The 21,414-nt window shown below is 50.8% G+C and overlaps 2 protein-coding genes and 1 pseudogene across 7 annotated transcripts; 1 reads left to right on the top strand and 2 right to left on the bottom strand.

Moving 5' to 3' along the window:
• Positions 1-3,620: 3,620 nt before the first annotated feature.
• Positions 3,621-4,593, bottom strand: LOC307227128 (FANCD2 opposite strand protein pseudogene; annotated as a pseudogene). Its single transcript has one exon. The product of its transcript is annotated as an FANCD2 opposite strand protein pseudogene (transcript).
• A 1,673-nt stretch (positions 4,594-6,266) lies between these two features.
• MRPL17 (mitochondrial ribosomal protein L17) lies at positions 6,267-7,846 on the top strand. The gene is made up of 3 exons (XM_079995228.1): positions 6,267-6,471; positions 7,170-7,238; positions 7,324-7,846. The coding sequence occupies exons 1-3, from the start codon at positions 6,298-6,300 to the stop codon at positions 7,606-7,608; spliced, it is 528 nt and encodes a 175-aa protein (XP_079851354.1). The 5' UTR covers positions 6,267-6,297; the 3' UTR covers positions 7,609-7,846.
• Positions 7,847-8,530: 684 nt separating this feature from the next.
• On the bottom strand, positions 8,531-20,246 carry ARHGEF39 (Rho guanine nucleotide exchange factor 39). 5 transcript variants are annotated; one of them, XM_079995223.1, is made up of 11 exons: positions 20,180-20,239; positions 18,935-19,026; positions 18,492-18,640; positions 16,521-16,615; positions 13,212-13,332; positions 12,811-12,929; positions 12,544-12,614; positions 12,251-12,379; positions 10,354-10,583; positions 9,805-9,893; positions 8,531-9,708 (listed from the first exon to the last, which is right to left on the bottom strand). In XM_079995223.1, exons 3-11 carry the CDS (start codon positions 18,627-18,629, stop codon positions 9,675-9,677), a joined length of 1,026 nt encoding a protein of 341 aa, XP_079851349.1. In that variant the 5' UTR covers positions 18,630-18,640; positions 18,935-19,026; positions 20,180-20,239; the 3' UTR covers positions 8,531-9,674. The 5 variants fall into 5 exon arrangements, with proteins under 5 accessions (XP_079851349.1, XP_079851351.1, XP_079851350.1 ...); XM_079995225.1 differs by lacking the exon at positions 20,180-20,239 and adding an exon at positions 19,848-19,863; XM_079995224.1 differs by lacking the exon at positions 20,180-20,239 and adding an exon at positions 19,421-19,646.
• Between the last annotated feature and the right edge of the window lie 1,168 nt (positions 20,247-21,414).

Here is a 21,414-nt window from a genome sequence, read left to right as displayed (position 1 = left end):
TAAAGGCTGCGGAGCGGGTGACGGGGGGGGTGTGGTGCTGTGAGTCCAATGCTTCCCCTGCCCAGCGAAGCCGCATGCCATTCGGCGGAGAGCAATGACTTCTTCTTTGAAAATTTCGGATTTGGACTAAAAGGAACAACCCGTGAGTAAATTGATTGGACTTAAAAGGGAAATTTGATCTTTGAATTTGGAGCGAGCGGGGGGAGTGCAAAAAGGAAGTCCGCCCCCCCCCCCGTTGTAGATGGCTCAACGCAAGGATTTGACAACTAAGATCGAGAGATGAACTTGTTTACCTGAAAAAAAAATTTAACTTCACGAAGGGAAATTACAATAATTGTGCTGGAGGAGAAGACTGATTTGTGGGAACTAAAATGCAACCCCCCCGGGAACCGGGAACGATCCGCTATGAGAGACTGGTGAAGAGACACAGAAACTTTGACAGCTGTCAAAGTAGCTGTCAAAGCAGGAAAATAAAAGAGAACTTTGTTACGATGGCTTTGCTGGTTAGATTTGTTACAATTTGGACATAAATTATTGGAAATAAAGGCAACAAGTTATTTGACTTTTGGGTCTGATTTTGAAAGAAATTAAGTTACCATATTCCCTCTAGAGGGAGGCTGGGACATTGCAACAGTAGCAGCAAGTGGAAAAATACTATGAATTTGAGCAGGATCTGTTATCTCTTGGGAAAGCTGCAAAAACGAAGCATTATTTTGTCTACAGAGGTTTCTATACTAAAGGAGACAATGGATTTATCTATTGAAGAAAGGAAGGGACTTGACGCAAGTTATGTTCCTGAATAACAAAAGCCTCTGTGGAGAACAAGAAGTTTCTGAATTAGAAGGTTTCTGCAGCAGAACAGGAAAAAGCAACCTGAGGAATAAGAGCTGGACCAAATTTGAAGCCCGGAGTATTTGGAACATCCAGACTTTAAAAGGACCAAGAAATAGAATTTAAGTTAGACTCTTAAACATAGAGGTCTGGATGGAAGAACAATGACTTTTTCTGAGAGTTTTTTCGAGATTGGACTTTCTGAAATTAAAAGCTATCAAAAGACGGCAAAGTGGAGTTGAGATATAGACGTGGATACACCAGGCTGGCAGTAGACAATGGATGAACTTTGGGGATTGGAACCGGGGAATGGGGGGGGGGGAGATTTGGAATCCAAAGGCTGTAAAATTATATATTATTTCTTTCTTTTCTTTTTTCATGTTTGTTGTTTGAAAATAGGGGAATTCGTGGAAGGGAAATGGGGTCGATCTTAGGGAATTATATAAAATATAAGGAGAAATGGTTCATTAAGATAAATAAGATAAATTTATTTGGAATAAATGGGTTATTTAAAATTACAAATAAGGTTTTAAAATTTGGGGTAAGAATCTGTGGAATCAATTTAAGGGAAATGGAATACAAGAGGGGGAGGGGGGGGAAGTCCGGGAAAGATGCCACTGAAACCAAGTGTAAATCATATTTGTTTTTTCTTTTTTTTCTTGCTATCTTTCCTTTTTATTCTGGAAAATTTTTAATAAATATTATTAAAAAAAAAAAAAAAGCAAATGTTATCCTTGGTATAAGGCAAGAAATACACAGGAGATTTTCAAGTTCAGGCAGGAGTATATAGGGTGCTGTCTTAGAGCACTTACTGGTTCCCTGTATTTTGATCTCAGGTGCATCCGGTAAAGGGATCTGTGCTTCTCTCTCCAGGATTCCCTTTGTCCCCACTTTTATAGAAGCCACCTCTAAACCAACCTTCATAAAGAGGCCAAGGGATCTCTGGAGCCCTCTAACACTGTCACTAGCCCCTTGAGGCAACACTAATCCCTGAAAAGACAGAGCTGCACATTTTAAATCATCTAGAAGAGCTGGCTCAAATAGCAGACTCCACTGTATGATGCCCAGCACATCACGCACCAAACCAGCATCCCTCTGACTCCACAGCACTGTCCAGAAACCACCTCTAACCAGCAGTCCTCTGCCATCCTCCTTGGTAAGTTATCATCTAGCTGTCAATCATGATTGCCCTGGTTTTCAAAAGCATGAAGCAAGGCACATACCTACAAACATTGTCCCTCACTTCTAACCCCAGTGGACCTCCATGGCAGAGGTGGCTGTAAGGGCATGTTCTGCAATATCAGATTCTCTAGTGTTGTTCTATCTGGACGTATAGGGTGGGATTCAACAGAAGCCCGATGCAAAGATTTCCACTTGTGCAATGGAGCGTTCTACTCTCCCTCCACCTCACGTGCCCTTCCCCTACATTCACCCACCAGTTTCCCAGCATAACTCAACTTTTAATTTCCAAGCACATAGAGCCAATGGCTTTCTCCTCAGCAACTGAATAATTGCAATTCCCATGTGGATTAGAATCCTACAAAAGTGAGCAATAACTACATTAGCTGTAATTCAGAATTCAAAAGCCCCATTCTCATTACACATGTGGCATTAACATCCCATTTCCCCATTCCAAATGGGCAAGCATCCTGGCATATCCATAATGGTTTGGTGCTTATCCAGCAGGATGGAGGCCTGGGGGGTCTTGGGCAGTCTTAGGTAGCAGGCTGGCCTATGGCAGGGAGGGAGGATTAATGCCCACCAGTCGCCACCCTCCACAGAGGGGTTCTTGCTGCCAGATAGCGACCAACCCCAGAACAGCTCATTCCTCTAACTGCATGTCAGTCACCCACTCTGAGTGCTTAAAGAGTTCCAAGTCCAAAGCGTAGATCTGGCAGGGGGCATCACTGAATTTGGACAAGCAGCTTTAGGAATTGAAGGGGGCTAATGTAGCCCCAGATGCTGAAACAGGAACCCAACCACAGTCCAAACTTTTGTCCTAAATAAACCAGCACCAATCCCCTGAGTACTCTAACTGCAGGGAAGGGGGGGAATAGCTCCAGGTGGTAGCCCCCTGCCAACTTTCAAAAGGGCTCAAGCACCTCTCCCTGACTGATTGGAGGGGCTTGTGAGTAGCTGGTTAAGTGCCACTGGTCAATCAAGGCCCACCTGAGCCACAACCTTAGACCTCCATTTGTGGGGCTTTTGTTATTCCATCCTTGCTGTGCTGTGTGGGGGTAACTGGGGGACGGTCTAGTGCTTCTAGTTATACATAAATTATCTAGAGGAAGACTGAGTTGGCAAAACTGGCAGATGACACAGGGGATAATTCACCATCAAAATATTTCTGCACTTGATTAGCTGAGGAAGGTTGGCAGATGAGTTTTCGTAGCCAAAGGTTATATATATCTATCTATATATGCTCTAAAAACTCCTCCACCTGACAATCCACAAACATGTCTGTGTGTTCTTCCGTTCCACATATTATCCTTTGTTGGCTAATGAATATTTGAACTAATTTTACAATTGTTTTTCATTTTCATTCAGTAGAGCAGAATGTTTCTCCAGTGCTGAAAATTTAAAGTCTCTCTGCTTCACAAATAGGTTTCCGCTTCCATTTTAAAATATTTTCCCTACAGGCTCTATTTAGCACGTTGAAAACAAGAGGTTGGCAGCTTTGGGGGAAATAATCTCCTTTACTCCTAAGGATGTACAAATTATATTTAACCTACATGTCTCTGAATATCATAAATCAATGAGGAAGAGGGAAAATTCAAGTTAGATCCAAGTTCCACTGCTCTCGAACTATTTATTTTTATACTCTTCTGGTATCTGACCTGCTCCTTCCATTGAAGAGCCACTCATATTGCAAGGGTGATAGCTTCAGAGTGTCTATAGAACCCTTTGTCTGTTCTTCTTTGTAGGGGATCAAAGGCCATATGGTGGACTCTGCAAACTGAGACGTGTGTCCCTCCATGGACTGACACCTTATAGTCTGACACTGGTAACTAAGTTTTGTCTCTCAATGGGAGGAACATGACTGAGAAATAGAGGCTGCTGGTTCTTTGGGGAGCAAGGAAATAGGCCAGCCTGCTGGGGCACATGTACAGGGATCCGCTAAGGTGCCACGTAGCCATGACCCTTCTTAGTCAGGAAAGTTTCTTAGCGGGAATGTTGCAGGGCAAAAGCACATTTCTTGTAGACAGCATAGAGAAGAAGGATGGCTCGCAGCATCTGTCGGCACATGGCCATAGCCACGCGCACTTGTGGCTCCTGGAGTCCACGGGGCCAGCGCTGGCGGGGACTTATGACTTGACTGAAGGCTGAGGGCTCAGAAACCCTGAGAGAGCCAGTCCAGCGTGGGGGCTGTGCTGTCACAAGGTGTCCAAAGACAGAGTCAAGCCCTGAGAGGCGCACGACCTGTGGCCTGTGCACACCGCTGGAGCGCCCCCTTGTCTCTCCTGCGGCTCCAGGAGGTTGCAGCTGCCCTGCCCCCGTCTTTGCACCAGGCTCTAACACCAGGCTGAGTCCCTGGAAGCAAAGCTGCACTTCCAGGTCAGCTGCTGCTGGGCTCTGCCCACTTCGGAAGGGGTGCTTGGTGCCAACAGACCGGGCACCCCTCAGCCATTGCAGGGACTCATCAAGAGGAGACCAGGGTGCCCAAAGCTGGTACCCACCAGCCATAGTCAGTGCCAGCAGGCGTCCATCCCTCTGTACTGCCCAGGTTCCAGGTGCATCTTTCCTCTACCCAGCACCCTTGGTAACCTATTGTGAGCACAGCCAACCTAGAACTCTCCAACCAAGGCAACGTTCCAGAACCTCCTCATTCCCCAGGACGGTGTTTCCTGCAGGAGCTGTGTGTCCATTATAAGAAATTATCTTCAGCCAAATGAAAATAGGTATAATAAATGATACTTATGTATAAAGTTACTTTATCCTTTCCCAGCAGCAAAAGAGCTCTGACAGCTTCACAGCACCATCTACTGTATCTATAATGAATAACACCAATTCACAATGTCAATCCACCCCATTCAGTGAATGAGGGCTCATTCATAAAAGCTGTCAAATGGTGTTTCCCCCCCCCCCACATTGCATGATGCCCCTCCGTGATCTACATAGTACGTATATAAGTCAAAGAACCGGGTACAGGTAAAACAATAAAGTTTATTATTTACACAAGAGATAAGATGATAATTTAAGTCTATACATTCTATATAGCTTTGCTTCCATATACTCTGGTTGGCCTCTGCTTCTTCTCTCCCAAGGGGCTCTATACGGGACCCCAGAAATGAGATTATTTTTTCTTACAACACGTCTATAGTCTTCTCTCACACATTCACAGAAACACTGCATCTATTGTAGAGTTGGAAGGGACGCCCAGGATCACCTAGCCCAACCCCCGGCAATGCAGGAAGGCCGACTGACCTCTGCTTAAAACCTCAAAGGCATTAAGAGTCAAAATAGGATGGTAGGCAGCATAAGTGAACAGAGTCAAATCTCTCGAAAATGCTTTGATAATTGTCCAAAACCACAGCAGAAATATGTGCCGCTGGAAAAGGCATTGTTGTTGAGTCGTTTAGTCATGTCCAACTCTTCGTGACCCCCTGGACCAGAGCACGCCAGGCCCTCCTGTCCTCCACTGCCTCCCACAGTTTGGTCAAACTCATGCTGGTAGCTTCGAGAACACTGTCCAACCATCTTGTCCTCTGTCGTCCCCTTTTCCTTGTGCCCTCCATCTTTCCCAACATCAGGGTCTTTTCCAGGGAGTCTTCTCTTCTCCTGAGGTGGCCAAAGTACTGGAGCCTCAGCTTCAGGATCTGTCCTTCCAGTGAGCACTCAGGGCTGATTTCCTTCAGAATGGAGAGGTTTGATCTTCTTGCAGTCCATGGGACTCTCCAGAGTCTCCTCCAGCACCAGAATTCAAAAGCATCTATTCTTCGGCGATTCTTCTTGATGGTCCAGCTCTCACTTCCATACATCACTACTGGGAAAACCATGGCTTTAACTATACGGACCTTTGTTGGCAAGGTGATGTCTCTGCTTTTTGGCTTGGGCATAGCCAGGATTTATTCTGGAGTGGAACAGGCATTGCACTGGGGGCTTCAGAATCGAGTTCCTGCATCGCAAGGGACTGGTCGGGTATTCTCCTGCATTTGCCCGCCTGCCTGACCAGCAGCATCCTCGGAGCAGCCCGGGAAGCCGGCGGCGCCCTTTCCCCGTCGGGGGGCGAAGGAGGCGGACGGCGGCGGGCCGGGCGAGGCAGAGCAGGAGCCGCCCCGCCCCGCCTCTTCCTCTCGCCGAAGCTGCGGGACCGGCGGCCTCGAGCCCTGACGTCACGGGGCGGGACTTCCGCCGCCGGGAAGACACCGGCCAATGACAGCGAGGCCGGGCGGGGCCCGCCTCCCTCTCGCCCCGCGGGCCACGTGACCGAGGGCGCTTCCGGCGTGGGCGCTGGGTGGCTCCGCGATGCGTCTCTCGGCGTCGGCGTGGATCAAGCATGGGCGCGTCTACCGGCGCCTCGGCCTCGGGCCCCGCTCGCGCCTCGACCTGCTGCGGAACCTCGTCACGGCCCTGGTGCGCCACGAGCGGATCGAGGCCCCTCGCGGGCGCGCCGACGAGATGCGCTTCTACGCCGAACACGTGAGAGGGGGCGGGCGAGAGCGGGGCACGTCGGAACGCGAGAGCCTCGCAGACACGCGTCCAGGCGGGCGGGCGGGCGGGCGCGCAGCAGAGAAATGCCCGTGAAATGCCCTCCGCGTGCGCGCGGCCATGACAAAGCAAAGCCCTTCCTGGGGATCGTTAGCAAAATGAAACTGCCATGAGGCAAACCTCTGGCGCGGCCGCATCCTCCAAAGGGTTATTGCCGAGTTAGGAAAGGGCTAAAGGATCAAGGGGGTGGAGGGACTTGCCTATGAGGAAAGGGGGCAGCGTCCCTCCCTTTCTCATAACAGTCCAACTTGTGGGCGTCCAGTGAAGCTGCATGTTGGGAGATTCAGGGCAGGTGTACATCGTTCAACCTTGGAACTCCCTGCCACAGGAGGCAATGATGGCCTGAATGGCTTTAAAAGGACTGGACAAAGACCCCGATAGATAGCTCCTAGCCGGGATGGCTCTGCTGTTCTTCCACAGCTGGAGGCAGCAATGCTTGTGAATACCGCTGCTGGAAACCACGTGAGGGGAGCGTTGCTGTTGTGGTCGAATCCTGCTTGCAGGTTTCCCATTGGGGGCACCTGGTTTGCCACTGTGAGAACAGGAGGCTGGACTACATGAACCCCCTTTGGCCGGATCTAGTAGGCTGTTCTTACCTTGACATCCTCTCCTCTCTCTCCTCCCTTCAGCTGATCAACTATGCCAAGCGTGGGGACACGGACCCCCAAGCAATGCGCATGGCCGACTTCTGGTTGACGGTGAGGCTGCATCCCTTCTGGGGGGGAGGGTCTCCTGCCAACTCTGCCTCCACTGAGCCCCCCTCTTTTGCCTCCCCCACCCTAGGAGAAGGATCTCCTGCACAAGCTCTTCAAGGTGCTGGCTCCTCGCTTCCAGGCACACTCCAGCAACTACACACGCCTGCTGCGGATCCCCAACCGGGAGAACCTGGACCGTGCTGAGATGGCCGTCATTGAGTACAAGGGGAACCCGTTCCCGCCCCTCCTGCGCCCAAAGCGCGACAGCGAGAAGACGCTGGTGAATCAGCTGCTGAAGGGCTTCCGGGAGGATGCCCTGAGGGCGGCGGAAGCTCCACTCCAGGGGAGCCCATCTGAGGGCACGGCAGTGTAGACAGAAGGACAGACACCACTTCCTCCCCTTCTCCTGTCACTTGGAAGCCTGCCTACGACCTCACCTTGATGTTGGGGAGAGGAGCTGCATTTCTTTGGGTTTTTTGAGACCACCTCCCTGCTTTCATCTACTTTGCTATGCAGGTTACTAGTTTTTTCTTGGGACTGGAAACTTGAAAAAAGAGAAGATCTCTTACCTTCATGCACACAGAAATAAACGACAGCAGCCGTGGGGCAAATGCCTTGGTTCCTCTGAATTCTCTTTGTGCTGCTTGCAGCCGAGTGATGGTGCTTGGTGACATATCTGGCCTGCAGTGGCACCAGCGGAGCCAGGAGCAGGTGACTTACGAGGACTAGGTGGTTAAGCTGGGGAGGGAGAAAACCTTATGCTGGAGTGCTCTTGCAATTTAAGACAGCCATTCTCAAACTTGTGTCCCCAGATGTTGTTGACCACAACTGCCATAATCACTATTTAGCAGAACCAGTGGTCAGGGATGATGGGAGTGCAACATCTGGGGACACAAGCTTGAGAAAGGCTGCTTTAGGAACACAAAAGCGCTGCCTAGCAACTGGAGCCACTGTTTGAAAACCAACCTTTGCATTTAACTAGTAACTTCCACTGGATCATTTCTGTAAATCCCAGATCTCTCCTCTCATTAAAAGAAGTACATCGCTTTGCTTTTTCATTTATTTTGCCCCAAGATCAGAAAGAGCTTGCTGACAGTAAGAGCTGTTCGACAGTGGCACAGATTCCCTCGTGAGGTTAGGGTCTGTCCTTCCTTGGAGGTTTTAAAGCAGAGATTGGGTGACTCCGATTCCTGCACTGCAGGGGGTTGGACTAGATGACTTTTGGGGTCCCTTCCAACTCTACAGTTATATGATTCTATGACATTTTAAACAACTCACATTGCTACATTTCCAGCTGAGGTTAAAAGATAGGTTTTAATACACCAAAATCTCAAAGAAAGTATATTAAAGCTACACAAAACTTGAACACTGGTAACACAAAAACCATAATCTCAAAATATATTTTCTGATGGCAATGTAAAATGGTTATCATTGCAATTATAAGAGTCAGGAGTGAGTAGAACATACTTCAGTTAAACTTGACAAGCCAATTCTTTGCGGAAGCTGTTGCCTTATGGAGATGCATTTTCCTTGGGTGGTCACACAGAGGGCAAGTAGAGAGAGGAGGGGCAGCTTCCTGAGAAACCTTGGGCTGCATTGTGTCCAATCCCAGGTCCACACAGCTATCCCTTGGCAGAGAAGCGGAGGGCATCCTTAAGAACAGGAACTTACTAAAGTTGCTTAAGGCCAGCGTGAAGAACCTTTTTCTCTTGGGGCCTTGCTGAGGGACGCAGGTTCCTCACCCCTGGCTTAAGACATCACTGTGCTTGCTGACATCACAGACTTTAATCACTTTGCGGAGACCACAGTGTACATCAGATTCTTCAAGGGATTTTGTTTCTTAGTAGTAGAGAATAAACAGGGAGCAGCAGCTGCACAGGATACACCACTCAGAGGCATGCCTTCACCATCTTCATCATGCCAAATGGACCCACGGGGGTTTTTGGCCCCAGAAGCAGTCTAGTGTTAAGAATTCTAAAAGGATTGCCATTTTTTATACAGTCATGAAGGTAAAATGCAGATTTTAAAAGGTCACAGCTTGTTCAAGCCAAGGGAAACTTGCACCTTTTGTTCCCAGCCATCTTGGAGTGAGACTGCTACTGCAGCTCAAGCCAGATGGACATTTTGCTCCTTCACCTGACTATGCTTAAGGCTCAGGGGCCTCTGCAGCCTGAATAGGCAGAGTGGCCTTGCAGGTAGCAGCTCCAATGAACAGGCCAATTCTGGACATCTTGTGGGTCTCCAGGTAGAGTCAAGGGGAAGCAAAAGCAAGGATGGGCCAGTGCTAGGTCAGGTTGGGCCTTGGGCTGCGGCTTCTAAAGAAGGGAAATGGTGGCTTTGGTAACCAGTGGTTTCTATGTAGCCCGCACAGCCGTTGGCACCCACTGGCCTGGTCCTGGCTTGTCTGGCCCCAGCAGGAGGGGGCCCTGTGCAGGTCCTCTATTCAGCAGGAGGCGAGTCCATCTGCAGCTGCCTGTAGGTGGAAAGGGAAGGAGGTGAATTCTGGATCTCAAAAAACACAAGCCTAGCAATGTCTCCACAGTCAGCAGAGGGGCGGGGTGTAGCCTACCTGACAGCAGTCAACAGGGTCTGGTGCCATTCATGAAAGTCCTCCTGATTACACGACATCAGCAGCAACGTCCTGTGGGGGAAGGAGACCTGGAAGAAGGGAAGCATTGCTGGGAGATGGCAAGCTCTTGGGCTAAGGCAGGAGGTTGGGCCACAGAAATGGCCCAGGTAAAGGTGGTCCAGGACTTCCTTCTCAAGGCAGCCCATGACGGGGGGGGGGGTGTGTGCTTGGAGGCCTGCCAGAAGCCCAGAAAAGCACTGTCTGGCCCTTTGTGGCAGAGCAGCAGCCCCCCATCCCCACCCATTTCTTGGACCTTTGGGTGTTTGTTCCTGTGTGTGCGCACGCAAACACATACCCCAGCAGCTCCCCTTTGTTGTTACAGCAGACTTGCTTCAGCCAGCTTGTTGCCTCTCTGCCCCTTGCACCTGCCCTGATGCTGCTGCCACAGGATTTACCCAGCAGGCCAGGTGTGGACCCCCCCAAGTGAGGTGGTCGGGACAAGGGCTTCCTACACCAAGGCAGAATTTGCTAGGTTTGGGAAGAACTTACACTGAGCAGCCCCCCTTGGCTCTGCGTGTGACCGAAGACTTTCTGCACCGTGCCTTGCCTGAGAGGGAGAACGGCCTGGCAGGCAAACTTGTGTGCGTTCCAGGGGTGGAGTGGGTGGCAGGGCTTGGTCACCAGCAAGATGTCAGAGAAGAGGAAGAACATCCGGCGCTGCAGCTCCTCCCCCTTGGGGGGCACCACCGATAGCCAGCCTTCCCGGAGAAACCAGCGCCCTGTGACAAAATGTGGGGCCACAGAGGCCAATTGGGGTGTTGGGACTGCTGGAGTCAGGCAACCTCCCCAGACCCACTGAGGGCGGCAGCTCCCTGACAGGCCGGGACCCTGTTGGGCCTGTAAGCTGCTCTCATGGCCTTTTCAGCCATCAATGCATGGCTCTGTCTTGATGAGACTCTGCCCTCTTTCTCCCCAGCATGGAGGAGGTTTGCTACTGTCACACCGGAGGAATCTGCTGAGATTACCAGGCTCCCCTACTTCACAGGGTGGTTGTGAGGATAAAAGGGGGACAGGGAGAACCACGCATGTCGCCTTGTATTCCTTGGAGAAAAGGTGGAACACAAAGGCAAAACCAACAATAGCCAGAGCACAGGTTGACTTGCACACCAGCCCTTCCAGGGCAGCATAAGGGCTTCTCACTCCCGACTGGCCCTTGCAGGGACCTGGTGACCCTTCACCTGAGCATCTTTCCCTGTCTCTTGGGTTTCCCTCCAACTTTTCATCTGTGACAAAACTGACTAGGAGGTCCTTAGCCACAGAGAACAGGGAGAGGAAGGACAAGGGAAAGGGGCAAGCCCACCCCCCACCCCCTATGCGCTGGGGTGGATAAAGCCTGGAGGTGGGAGCAAGAAGGGTGCAGAGCAGCCCTGTGCATGCAGGATGTGGCCGCAGATGCCTCACTGCCAGCCTGGAAAGCCCTTTCATGATAAGAGAACCAAAGCGAAGGTTTGTAAGTCACAGCTAATAAACACCCAAAATAATCTTGTGTTCTGAGGCTGGCATGTGAGTCACTCATAGAGTAGGATTTGCTAGCATCCCTAACATGGAATCCTAGGACTGTAGAGTTGGAAGGCGACCAGAGGGTCATCTAGTCCAGCCCCTGAAATGCAGGAGTCACAGCTGCCTGAAGCTTCCCAAGCAATGCTGGATTGAGGAGCATCCCAAACCTGCAAATCCACGGGGAGCTCCTCTGTCCTCAGCGGCATAACAACCGGACATTGGCTGTGCTGCCTTGCAGCGCCAGTACCAGGAACCAACTCCTGTGCCACCCTGCAGCTCCAATGCTGCCCTTCAGCGCCCCCCATGACGCCCTGTGGTCCACCCAATGCAACCTGCGCTTTATGCCCAATGCACTGCCCCCCTCCTTGTGCTGATGGTGGGACTCTGTCGCTAAGGGCTGCTCCATGGCTGCTTGTCTTGTGAGGAGCTGAGCAGCATCCTTGACGCTGTTGCTCTTGCCTAGCTCAAAGGCCATTCCATTTCAGGTGAGGCCACTGCTCTCCCCACTGAATTATCCTTTTAAACTAAGCAGCAAAGCACTGGGAGAATTGCCTTAATCAGTGCAGGAGGAGGAGGTGGAATGATGGGGTCCAGGCTGAGGAAATGGGGGCTGAGCAAGGATGAGAAATGGGAGGTGGGAGTCTTTGGGGTGGAATCGCCAGAGACCACTCTGGCTCTAGCAAATGGTCTCTGCTCCAGTTGCCAGAAATGTCCAGCCCCAACAGCTGCCCGTCAGCTGCATCCCAGAGCAACACAAGCATGAACCCAAAGCGTCCTGTAGGGCCACGTTTGAGGAGCAAAGATGGGTGGTTTACCCAGCTGAAGGGTGGCTTCTTTGCTGCCTGCCCTGCCTCTTTGTCTCCTGTTAACAAAGCAGAGGACCCACCTGGAGCCAGAATCCGGGTCTTCTGTCCCTTAAGCAGCTTCTGAACCCGGTGCATCTGGTTGGCATTGTCACGGCAACGAGATATTTCCTGGACTCGGTGATATGCCTCAGAGACAGACTTCAGAACTCCTGCAAGGACCACAACATCACCTGAGACAAGGCACACACCCATACCAAGGGAAAGTAGTTTGGAGCCTCTGTGGCTCAAGGGAGTTAATATTATTTACTTGATTCCCCTCCCCCTGTCCTCCAGCAAGTCCCCCAGGCTGCTCACAGAAAAGTTAATATCCTACCTGTCAGCTGCTTAAAGTCGGAGCTTTCTGGGTGGGTATTTCCTACCAAATCCTTCAGCAAGTGCCTGTACCTGCCAAAGGGAGGGGGCACTGTCAGATGGGTTGGGGAAGGAGGGGCAGGTGCATGCCTTCCGGCTCAGCCCTCCAGCAGCCTCCTCCCTGGGGCTGAGGGGGTGCAGCCAGGCTGTGGAGCCCCAGTGGGGCCAGCTGAGCAGCCCCTCCCAGATGCGATGAGCACAGCATCCTCCTGCAGAGGCGGCCACCTACCGAGAGAGCCTCTGGAGGGGCAGCGGGAGCAGCTGTTCCAGGCAAAGGCCCCCAAACTCTGGCCGGGACTCCTGGAGCTTCTTGAAGCGGGAAAAGGGTTTGTTCTTCCGCACCTGCCTCTGGAAGGACAAGAGAGGAGAAGCAGGAGTCACTAGCTGACCTGCCACCCACTCCCCACCCCAGGTCATCACAGAATTGTAGAGATGGAGGGGCTCCAAGAGGCATCGAGCCCCGCCCCCCTGCAAGGCAGGAATCACAGCTAAAACATCACTGAAAGGGCTTGATGAGCAAAGGGCAGGAAAAGGCTCCAGGCCCGGGGGTGGGGGCTGTGTGCCCAGAGCAGCGACCTGCAAGATTCCTGCTCAAAGGGTGTGACAGGGACAGAAAAAGGAAACAGGTACCTCCAAGGTGCTCTGGGCCTTTCCCAGGTTTTCAGCATAGCAGACGTAGAGAACCAGCTGGTGGCAGAAACCCTCCAGGCCAAGCCCCAAGCGGCCTCCCTCCAGATGGAAAAGCAGAGTCCTGGGTGCAAAGCAGGAGAGGGCTCCTTGAATCAAGAAGTTTGTGGGGGGCAATGCCACTTTACCCGTATTGCCTCACACTGGCGCTCCCCCTTGCTCCCCCTCCCCAGCTTCCATAAGGGGCTATATGAGGGGTGGGTGCGGGACTACCCACGACACTTGTGGTTAGTGGCATATCCTGCCTTGCAGGAGATATCCTGCCTTGGAGGGGAGCTCACAGGGATTCAGAGGTAGGCTCTGTTCTGCACCAAGGGGAGGGGTTGATATCTCAACACAGGACAAAGCTTCCTCCTGCCCAAAGGAATACTATTCAGCTGTAGATGTCAGGACGATTCACAACATAAAAACACAAATACATAATAAAAATATGAGCAAAACCAAACCAACAATCCCTGTTTCCACATTTAAAAGAGCATCAGGTGTCAATCAGTCAAAGGCCTGGTTGAAGAGGGACGTTTTCACCTGGCACCTTTTTGTTGTTGTTTAGTCGTTTAGTCGTGTCCGACTCTTCATGACCCCATGGACCAGAGCACGCCAGGGACTCCTGTCTTCCACTGCCTCCTGCAGTTTGGTCAAACTCATGCTGGTAGCTTCGAGAACACTGTCCAACCATCTCGTCCTCTGTCGTCCCCTTCTCCTTGTGCCCTCCATCTTTCCCAACATCAGGGTCTTTTCCAGGGAGTCTTCTCTTCTCATGAGGTGGCCAAAGTCTTGGAGCCTCAGCTTCACGATCTGTCCTTCCAGTGAGCACTCAGGGCTGATTTCCTTAAGAATGGAGAGGTTTGATCTTCTTGCAGTCCATGGGACTCTCAAGAGTCTCCTCCAGCACCATAATTCAAAAGCATCCATTCTTCGGCGAACAGCCTTCTTTATGGTCCACCTCTCACTTCCATACATCACTACTGGGAAAACCATGGCTTTTACTATACGGACCTTTGTTGGTAAGGTGATGTCTCTGCTTTTTAAGATGCTGTCTAGGTTTGCCATCGCCTTTTCCCAAGGAGCAGGCGTCTTTTAATTTCGTGACTGCTGTCACCATCTGCAGTGATCATGGAGCCCAAGAAAGTAAAATCTCTCACTGCCTCCATTTCTTCTCCTTCTATTTGCCAGGAGGTGATGGGACCAGTAGCCATGATCTTCGTTTTTTGATGTTGAGCTTCAGACCATATTTTGCGCTCTCCTCTTTCACCCTCATTAAAAGGTTATTTAATTCCTCCTCACTTTCTGCCATCAAGGTTGTGTCATCTGCATATCTGAGCTTGTTGATATTTCTTCCGGTGATCTTAATTCCGGCTAGGGATTCATCCAGCCCAGCCTTTCGCATGATAAATTCTGCATATAAGTTAAATAAGCAGGGAGACAATATACAGCCTTGCCGTACTCCTTGCCCAATTTTGAACCAATCAGTTGTTCCATATCCAGTTCTAACTGTAGCTTCTTGTCCCACATAGAGATTTCTCAGGAGATAGATGAGGTGATCAGGCACTCCCATTTCTTAAAGAACTTGCCATAGTTTGCTGTGGTCGACACAGTCAAAGGCTTTTGCATAGTCAATGAAGCAGAAATAGATGTCTTTCTGGAACTCTCTAGCTTTCTCCATAATCCAGCGCATGTTTGCAATTTGGCCTCTGGTTCCTCTGCCTCTTCTAAATCCAGCTTGCACTTCTGGGAGTTCTCGGTCCACATACTGCTTGAGCCTTCCTTGTAGAATTTTAAGCATAACCTTGCTAGCGTGTGAAATGAGTGCAATTGTGCGGTAGTTGGAGCATTCTTTGGCACTTCCAATCCTCTGGCCACTGCTGAGTTTTCCTAATTTGCTGGCATATTGAGTGTAGCACTTTAACAGCATCATCTTTTAAAATTTTAAAACCAGATATGGCGCCTAAAGGTGTATAATGAAGGTGCCAGCCGAACCTCCCTGGGAAGAGCATTCCACAAATGGGGAGCCACTGCAGAAAAGACGCGTTTTTGTGTTGCCACCCTCTGGACCTCTCATGGAGGAGGCGCACAAGGAGGTACACTCAGTGGATGATCTCAGGATCTGGGTAGGTTCATATGGAATATTTTCAGCACATTGTTCACATGTGAGTTTTGCACAGTGCTAAAATTAGGGCTGGGCGATATCTGGTTTTCAACATCAGGCTATATCAGCAGCTAACCATCGTGATATACTGGTATCTCATGATGTCTGAAATAAGGAGGGGTGGCTGGGCTGTGGCGGGAGGGAAGCTTTTTGCTGCATTTTCTCCATGCTCTTTCTTAGAGTACCAGGTTGTCCTTCCCAACAATGTGCACAATCGAGGCGCCTGGGCTGGGTAGGATGGGAGGGAGCAGAAGAAGTGACCAGGAGAAGGAAGGAAGGAAGGAAGGAAGGATCGCACCCCCTGGGCTGGCAGAGTTCTTTGCCATCCTTCCCAGCCACATGCAGGATCACATCACCTAGGCTGAGGATGCTGGGCTGGCAGCACTTAGCTGTCCTTCCCAGCACAACTGTGGTGCCTCGGCTGGAAGGAAGGCAGGAAGGAAGGCAGGAAGGAAAGCAGGCAGTGCTGTTTCTTAAGTACCAACACTGCAGTTTAGGGGAGGTGCTGAGGCTGACTTCTCAATTTTTTCACAATTATATTGCCCCCTGGAATTTTGAAGGCTGTTCACAGCGAACTGCTGGGTCAAATATTGCAATGTGAGCTTCAAACCGGATTTGAACTATGTATTGGTACATCGCACAGGCCTAGCTAAGATGTTGTCCCAAAGGCCAAAATCCAGCCAGGGGCAGCGGTTGTCCCAAATATCTGAGGAGACAGCTGACTCCCCCAATTTCCTTTACAGATCCATGTCTGTCATTTGAGAGCCTACTCTAGTCCACGCATATCAGGTTGAGAGGCAGCATTGTGGTTCTTGCAAAGAGGACTTCCAAGTGTCTGTTTAGTCTGATTGAAATGTAATCTGAAAATTTAAGAGGGTGCAATCCCCTCCATCATAAAGCTAACCCCTAAACCCAGCTCCCATTTACCCCCACCCATATTAAACAGGAGGTGTCTCAGTGGACTGAGGTTTGGAAAATGTGGGCTACAGAACCAGACAGGATACAGAGCAGGAAGTTAGAGGAAAACTCTCAGAGCCCACTGCCACCACCCAACAGACCCATGCTACCCCACCCATCGACAAAGGCTCCCGCGGTGGGTCCCTTACCGGTTGGCAGAGCAGATGGATTCCAGGCACCCGAAGATAGCCTCCTGATCCGCTGGCTTCAAGGTCCCTTTGGCCTTCAGGATGGCCACAAAGTACTAACAAGAGACATGCAAAGCAGTTACTCCTCCCCAGATACAAAGACTTTTCTAACTAACCTAACCCTTGACTGGATATATGTGTTATGATATGGATGCAATGCAGCTGCAAAGTGCTAGCTTGAAAAGTAAACATGATGGGAATGGGACTGCCCGTGGGAATCACAGGAACAGTCTATTAACAGTGCAAAGCACCGGATTTAGCTCATAGTGTAATAAAGGCATGGAAATACGTTTCTGTCTATCTCTTTCCCCTGCCCGGGGGGACAGGAAAGAGGGGTGTGTTCTTCTCATGTTTGAGAAGAATCGCCTATTGAGACCTTGCCTGCGCCTGCTGGGGAATGCAGCCAGGGAGGTCAACAGGGAATCAAGCTGGGTGCCTAGGATTGTTGCCAGTTCCTCTGATAAAGGGCTTGAGATCCCGACATCATGCATGTTCAGGTCACAATCAAGGGGGAACATTGCTACATACTGTAAATGACGGCATCCTACAGCAGTTGGTGATGTGACTGACCAGAGGGGTGACCATGCTGGACTTCATCTTAAAGTGGGGCCCATAGCTTGGTGTGACATGTGCTGTTGAACCAACCAGTGACATCAGCCAGAGTGCTGCCCAACGTTAAGTGGGCAATTGTCAAGAAAGTATGGCACCTTTACATTGGACTTCAAAAGAGATAACTACCCAAAAGCAAGGAGTCTGGTAAGAAGGAAGTTGAACAAGAAAATAATGGTGGCCAGATTTACCCAGAATGCTTGTGGGTTGTTCAAAGCCACAGCAATAGCAGTTCAGTTAGAACGCAGTAGAGGGCAGAAAGGCCTCCTTCAGAAAATGGAAGGCCTGTCCAAACAAGGACAACAAAAAGGAAAGTCAACTTGGACCAAAGAAATGCAAGCAGACAATCAGGGGTGCAAGGGGGGGGGGGAAATACGAAAGAAAGAGAATTTGAAGAGCCAGCTGCTAGAAACAAAAGCCCACAAAACCATTTCAATACATTATTGTACGGCCAACCAATGAAGCGGAGTGTTGGAAGACTCAAAGCTAGAAAAAAGGAAACCCTTCTTCATACTGATATATCACAATGTCTGAAATATGGATGGAACTATGTAGAGGTGAACAGTAGGGTTGGGAGATATCTGGTTTTCAACACTGTGATATAGCACCAGCTAAACAAAGCAATATACTGACATATCCCCATGTCTGAAATAAGGATGGAGCTTTGTAGAGGCATTGGCTGCCTTCACAGTTTTTCCCACATTGTGATTTTTGCATTATGGTTCACAATATATTGCCAAGTCAAAAATTATGAAACCATTATCATGATATGGACATTAAACTGGTTTTGGATAATATGTATCACCCAGCCCCACTGATGGTGACTAACTGCAGTGGCTACATTCCACCTCCACTGTCGTGGGCAGTTTGTCTCTGAACAATATCAGTTGCTGGGACTCCTAAGTTGGGAGAGCATGGCTGTTGCACTCTGATCCTGCTAACGGATTTCCCATTTGGGACATCTGGTTGGTCACTATGAGAAGGGGCTGGACTAGGTGGGCCCACTTGGGCCTGATCCAGCTACAGCTGCAATGCTCTGCTTATGTTCTTGCCAGAACCAAGAGAAGGCTGCAGTGCTCAGGGCTTGAGGGTGGTGAGAATCTGCCTTCTCCTTTCTGCTCCTCCTTCCTCTGGTCTCTCTCCCTGCACCATTTGGCTGCTAACAACAACAAAGAAAAAGCAGCACATCACTGAAAAAAGCAAGCCAGGAAGCCGGGTCAGCTTGCTCCTTCAAGAAAGAGCTGGGAGCAGAATGGCACCCTTAGTCCTGCACAGTATTTGAGCTCAGAGAAAGGTCCAGGGCCCTGCAGCCCAGCTTCTCACCGTGGCTACCAAGCCCAGCCGCTCCAGGTACTGCTGCTCTGTTTCCACCAGTTCCTTAGCCGTCCGACAGCGCTTCCTCTCCCACCGGGCTCTCTGCTCCTCCACCGGGTGGCAGCTGCTCCCAAGGGTGCTGGTCATTGTGTGTTTTTCTTGGGAGGGAAAGGAGAAGCCTTGAAAAGAAAGTTGCTCCAGCTAGCCCATACTAAGCATCATTAGGAAAGGGACTGGGAATAAAACTTCAGATATGATAACGATTTCTGTATATGAACTCTCTCCTAAGAGGAAATGCTGCAACATTAGGGACTTTCTAGTTTAGAGAAAAGGTAAGCAAAAGTGGGCGGGGCATGATAGAAGTTAAAAGATAATACAAGGGATGGAGAACATAAGAAGAACCTGCAAAACCCACAAGCAGGACATGAGCACAATAGCAGTACTCTCCTCACCTGCAATTCTCAGCGCCTGGTATTGTCAGAGCCCTACCACCTGCAGCCTTCCAGCTTGCTCCCCAGCTCTTCCTCCTTCCCTGACCTTAAGCCTGCACAAGGTCGAGAGTAGGAGTCAGGGACAAAGCTCCCGTATTATAATTTGGGGCCATCCATTGAAGCAGACTGCTGGAAGCCTCAGGACACACAAAAAGAACTTTGTCACACGGCACATAGTTACACTATGGAACTGGCTCTCACAGGAGGCAGTGATGGCCAGCAACTTTAATAGAGGATCAAAAGAGGATTAGACAAATTCCTGGAGGACAGCTGGACTTTCTGTGGATACTATCCTTGATGACTGTGTTGCCCCTCCATGGTCAGAGGCACAGTTGCTGCCTGGCTTGCAGGCTTCTCATGAGGCACCTGGCAGCCCCTGTGAGAACAAGAGGGGTCTTTAGCTTAGTTCAGCAGGACTCTGAGGTGGCCCCTGAGCAGTGCAAGTACCTGATCTTTGGTTCTTCACCAGGCACTATCCAGAATCAACACAAGTCAGTGTGCAGCCCTTGGGCACACAGGTCAGACGCAAGCACACAGCAAATGGAACCACAGTCCATTATTATTCAAAGAGCTACCAGTGAACATGGCATAATACAGAATAACAGGGGAAAGAACATGGGCTTGGGAGAAATGCCGGGGTGTGAGAGTCCCTGCCTTGAGTTCAGAGGAAGCGCACCAACCCTGCACAAGGCCCTGGCAGCAGCTCCCCCGCCCCCCCCCCCCCGCCCCCCAGGTCAGAAGGCACAAACCAGCCCAGAAAGCCTTTCTCTGGAGGTTTGCGGCAACGTGGAACCGGGAGGGCCCTGTTCCAAATCCAGTCAGCCACGAACCTCGCTGAGAAATGGGGAGGTGGGGGGCAGGGCGAGGTCAGGACCTTGAGCTCCTTGGAGGAAGGTGGGGGGGGGGGCAAAGGCGAGCGAGCCCCGCTCTTGCCTGGGCTGGGCTGGGCAGGCTTCCCCGGGGTTCCCCGCAGCCCTTGCTCGGCAGCCCTTCGCTCCTGCCTGAGCCCCCTTCCGGCTCCCCAAGACTCGGGTCTACTCGGAAGCAAGTCCGACTATAAGCGGACTTCGCCTGGCTTGGGGGTGGGAAGCCCCCGAGGGAGGGAGCGGGCGAGCCAGGCGGGGCTGGGGTCCCCCAAGCCCGGCCACGCTCAGCGGAACCAAGGGGGTCCGAGGAAGCCCCCTGCCGGCGTCGCCGCGCCCCTACCTTGCTCCGTCCCGCGGCGCCCGCCAAGCCTTCAAACGGCCAGCCGGTCCGGCCCCTTCCGGGCGCCTTCTCGGGCGGGCGGGGCTGGACTCGGGGGGCGGACTCGGGGGTCGCCCCAAGGGGAGAGCGGCTCTTGGTACGCAGTAGATGCCTCCCCTTCTCCGTCCCCACAGGATTGCCCGGCAATTGTTCTTCTTTCTTTTTTAATCATAACTCTATTCATAGAATCATAGAACTGTAGAGTGTCGCCTAGTCTAACAGCCTGCAAGGCAGGAATCTCGGCTGAAGAATTTCTTTCCGACGGCCATCTCTGCTTAAAAGCCTCCCGTGAAGGAGAGTCCATCACCTCCTGAGCGATCATCTTGGTTGCCCTCCTCTGTACATGTTCCAGCTTGTCAATATCCTCCTTAAATTGTGGCTCCCAAAACAGGACACAGGACTCAGAATGTGGTCTGAGCAAAGCAGAATGGAGTGGTACTATGACTTCTCTTGAACAGAATACTATACTTCTGTTGATGCAGCCTAGAACAGCATTAACTTTATTTGCTGCTGCATCACACTGCTGACTCTTCTTCAGCTTGTGGTCTAGACTTCTTGATCCTTCTCACTACTAGTAAGCCTGGTGTCCCCCATCCTATATTTGTTCATCTCATAGGAGCCAACTCCTATGGGCTGTGAGGGCTTTGGCCCCCGCAATAAAATGTTTGAGGGGGCTGGGCCCCCACAAATTTGATGGACATTCCTTCCCAAGGAGCAGAAGCAGGACTTTCCTGCCCTCCTTCTTGGTTTCCAGCCCATCTCACCTTTGCTTTGTATTGATCTTCGTTCTGCCTTATTGGCCAGCCCTTCCCTCTCCATAGGATCAAGGTTGCATCCAAATAAGATTCGTTTTTTGAAGGAAAAAAAAACATGATTAAAAATAAATATATTGGCAATGCAGATTTATTTATTTAGCATTCCAATTTCTCTCTGCCCAGCCAGGGATGGTTGCAGCTGGCAGAGCCACGTGTCACTGATGCCACCCAGGCCTCCAATGATAAATGTGGGTCAAAGAGAAGCCCCAGGCTCCCCACCTGCTCTTTCAAAGGGAGCGCAGCCCTTTCCAGGACACACTTTGCACCCAGTTCCAGGGCCTGAGAGCCGCCAGTCCACAACACCTCTGCCTTGTCAGGATTCAGTCACCGTTTATTGGCCCTCACCCAGATATACCTATGGCAGGTACAGGTACTGAACAG

This window comes from Podarcis cretensis (assembly GCF_951804945.1).
Source record: "Podarcis cretensis genome assembly, chromosome: 11".
In the NCBI taxonomy this organism is placed as follows: domain Eukaryota; kingdom Metazoa; phylum Chordata; class Lepidosauria; order Squamata; family Lacertidae; genus Podarcis; species Podarcis cretensis.
This window is presented reverse-complemented; position numbering and strand designations above follow the sequence as displayed.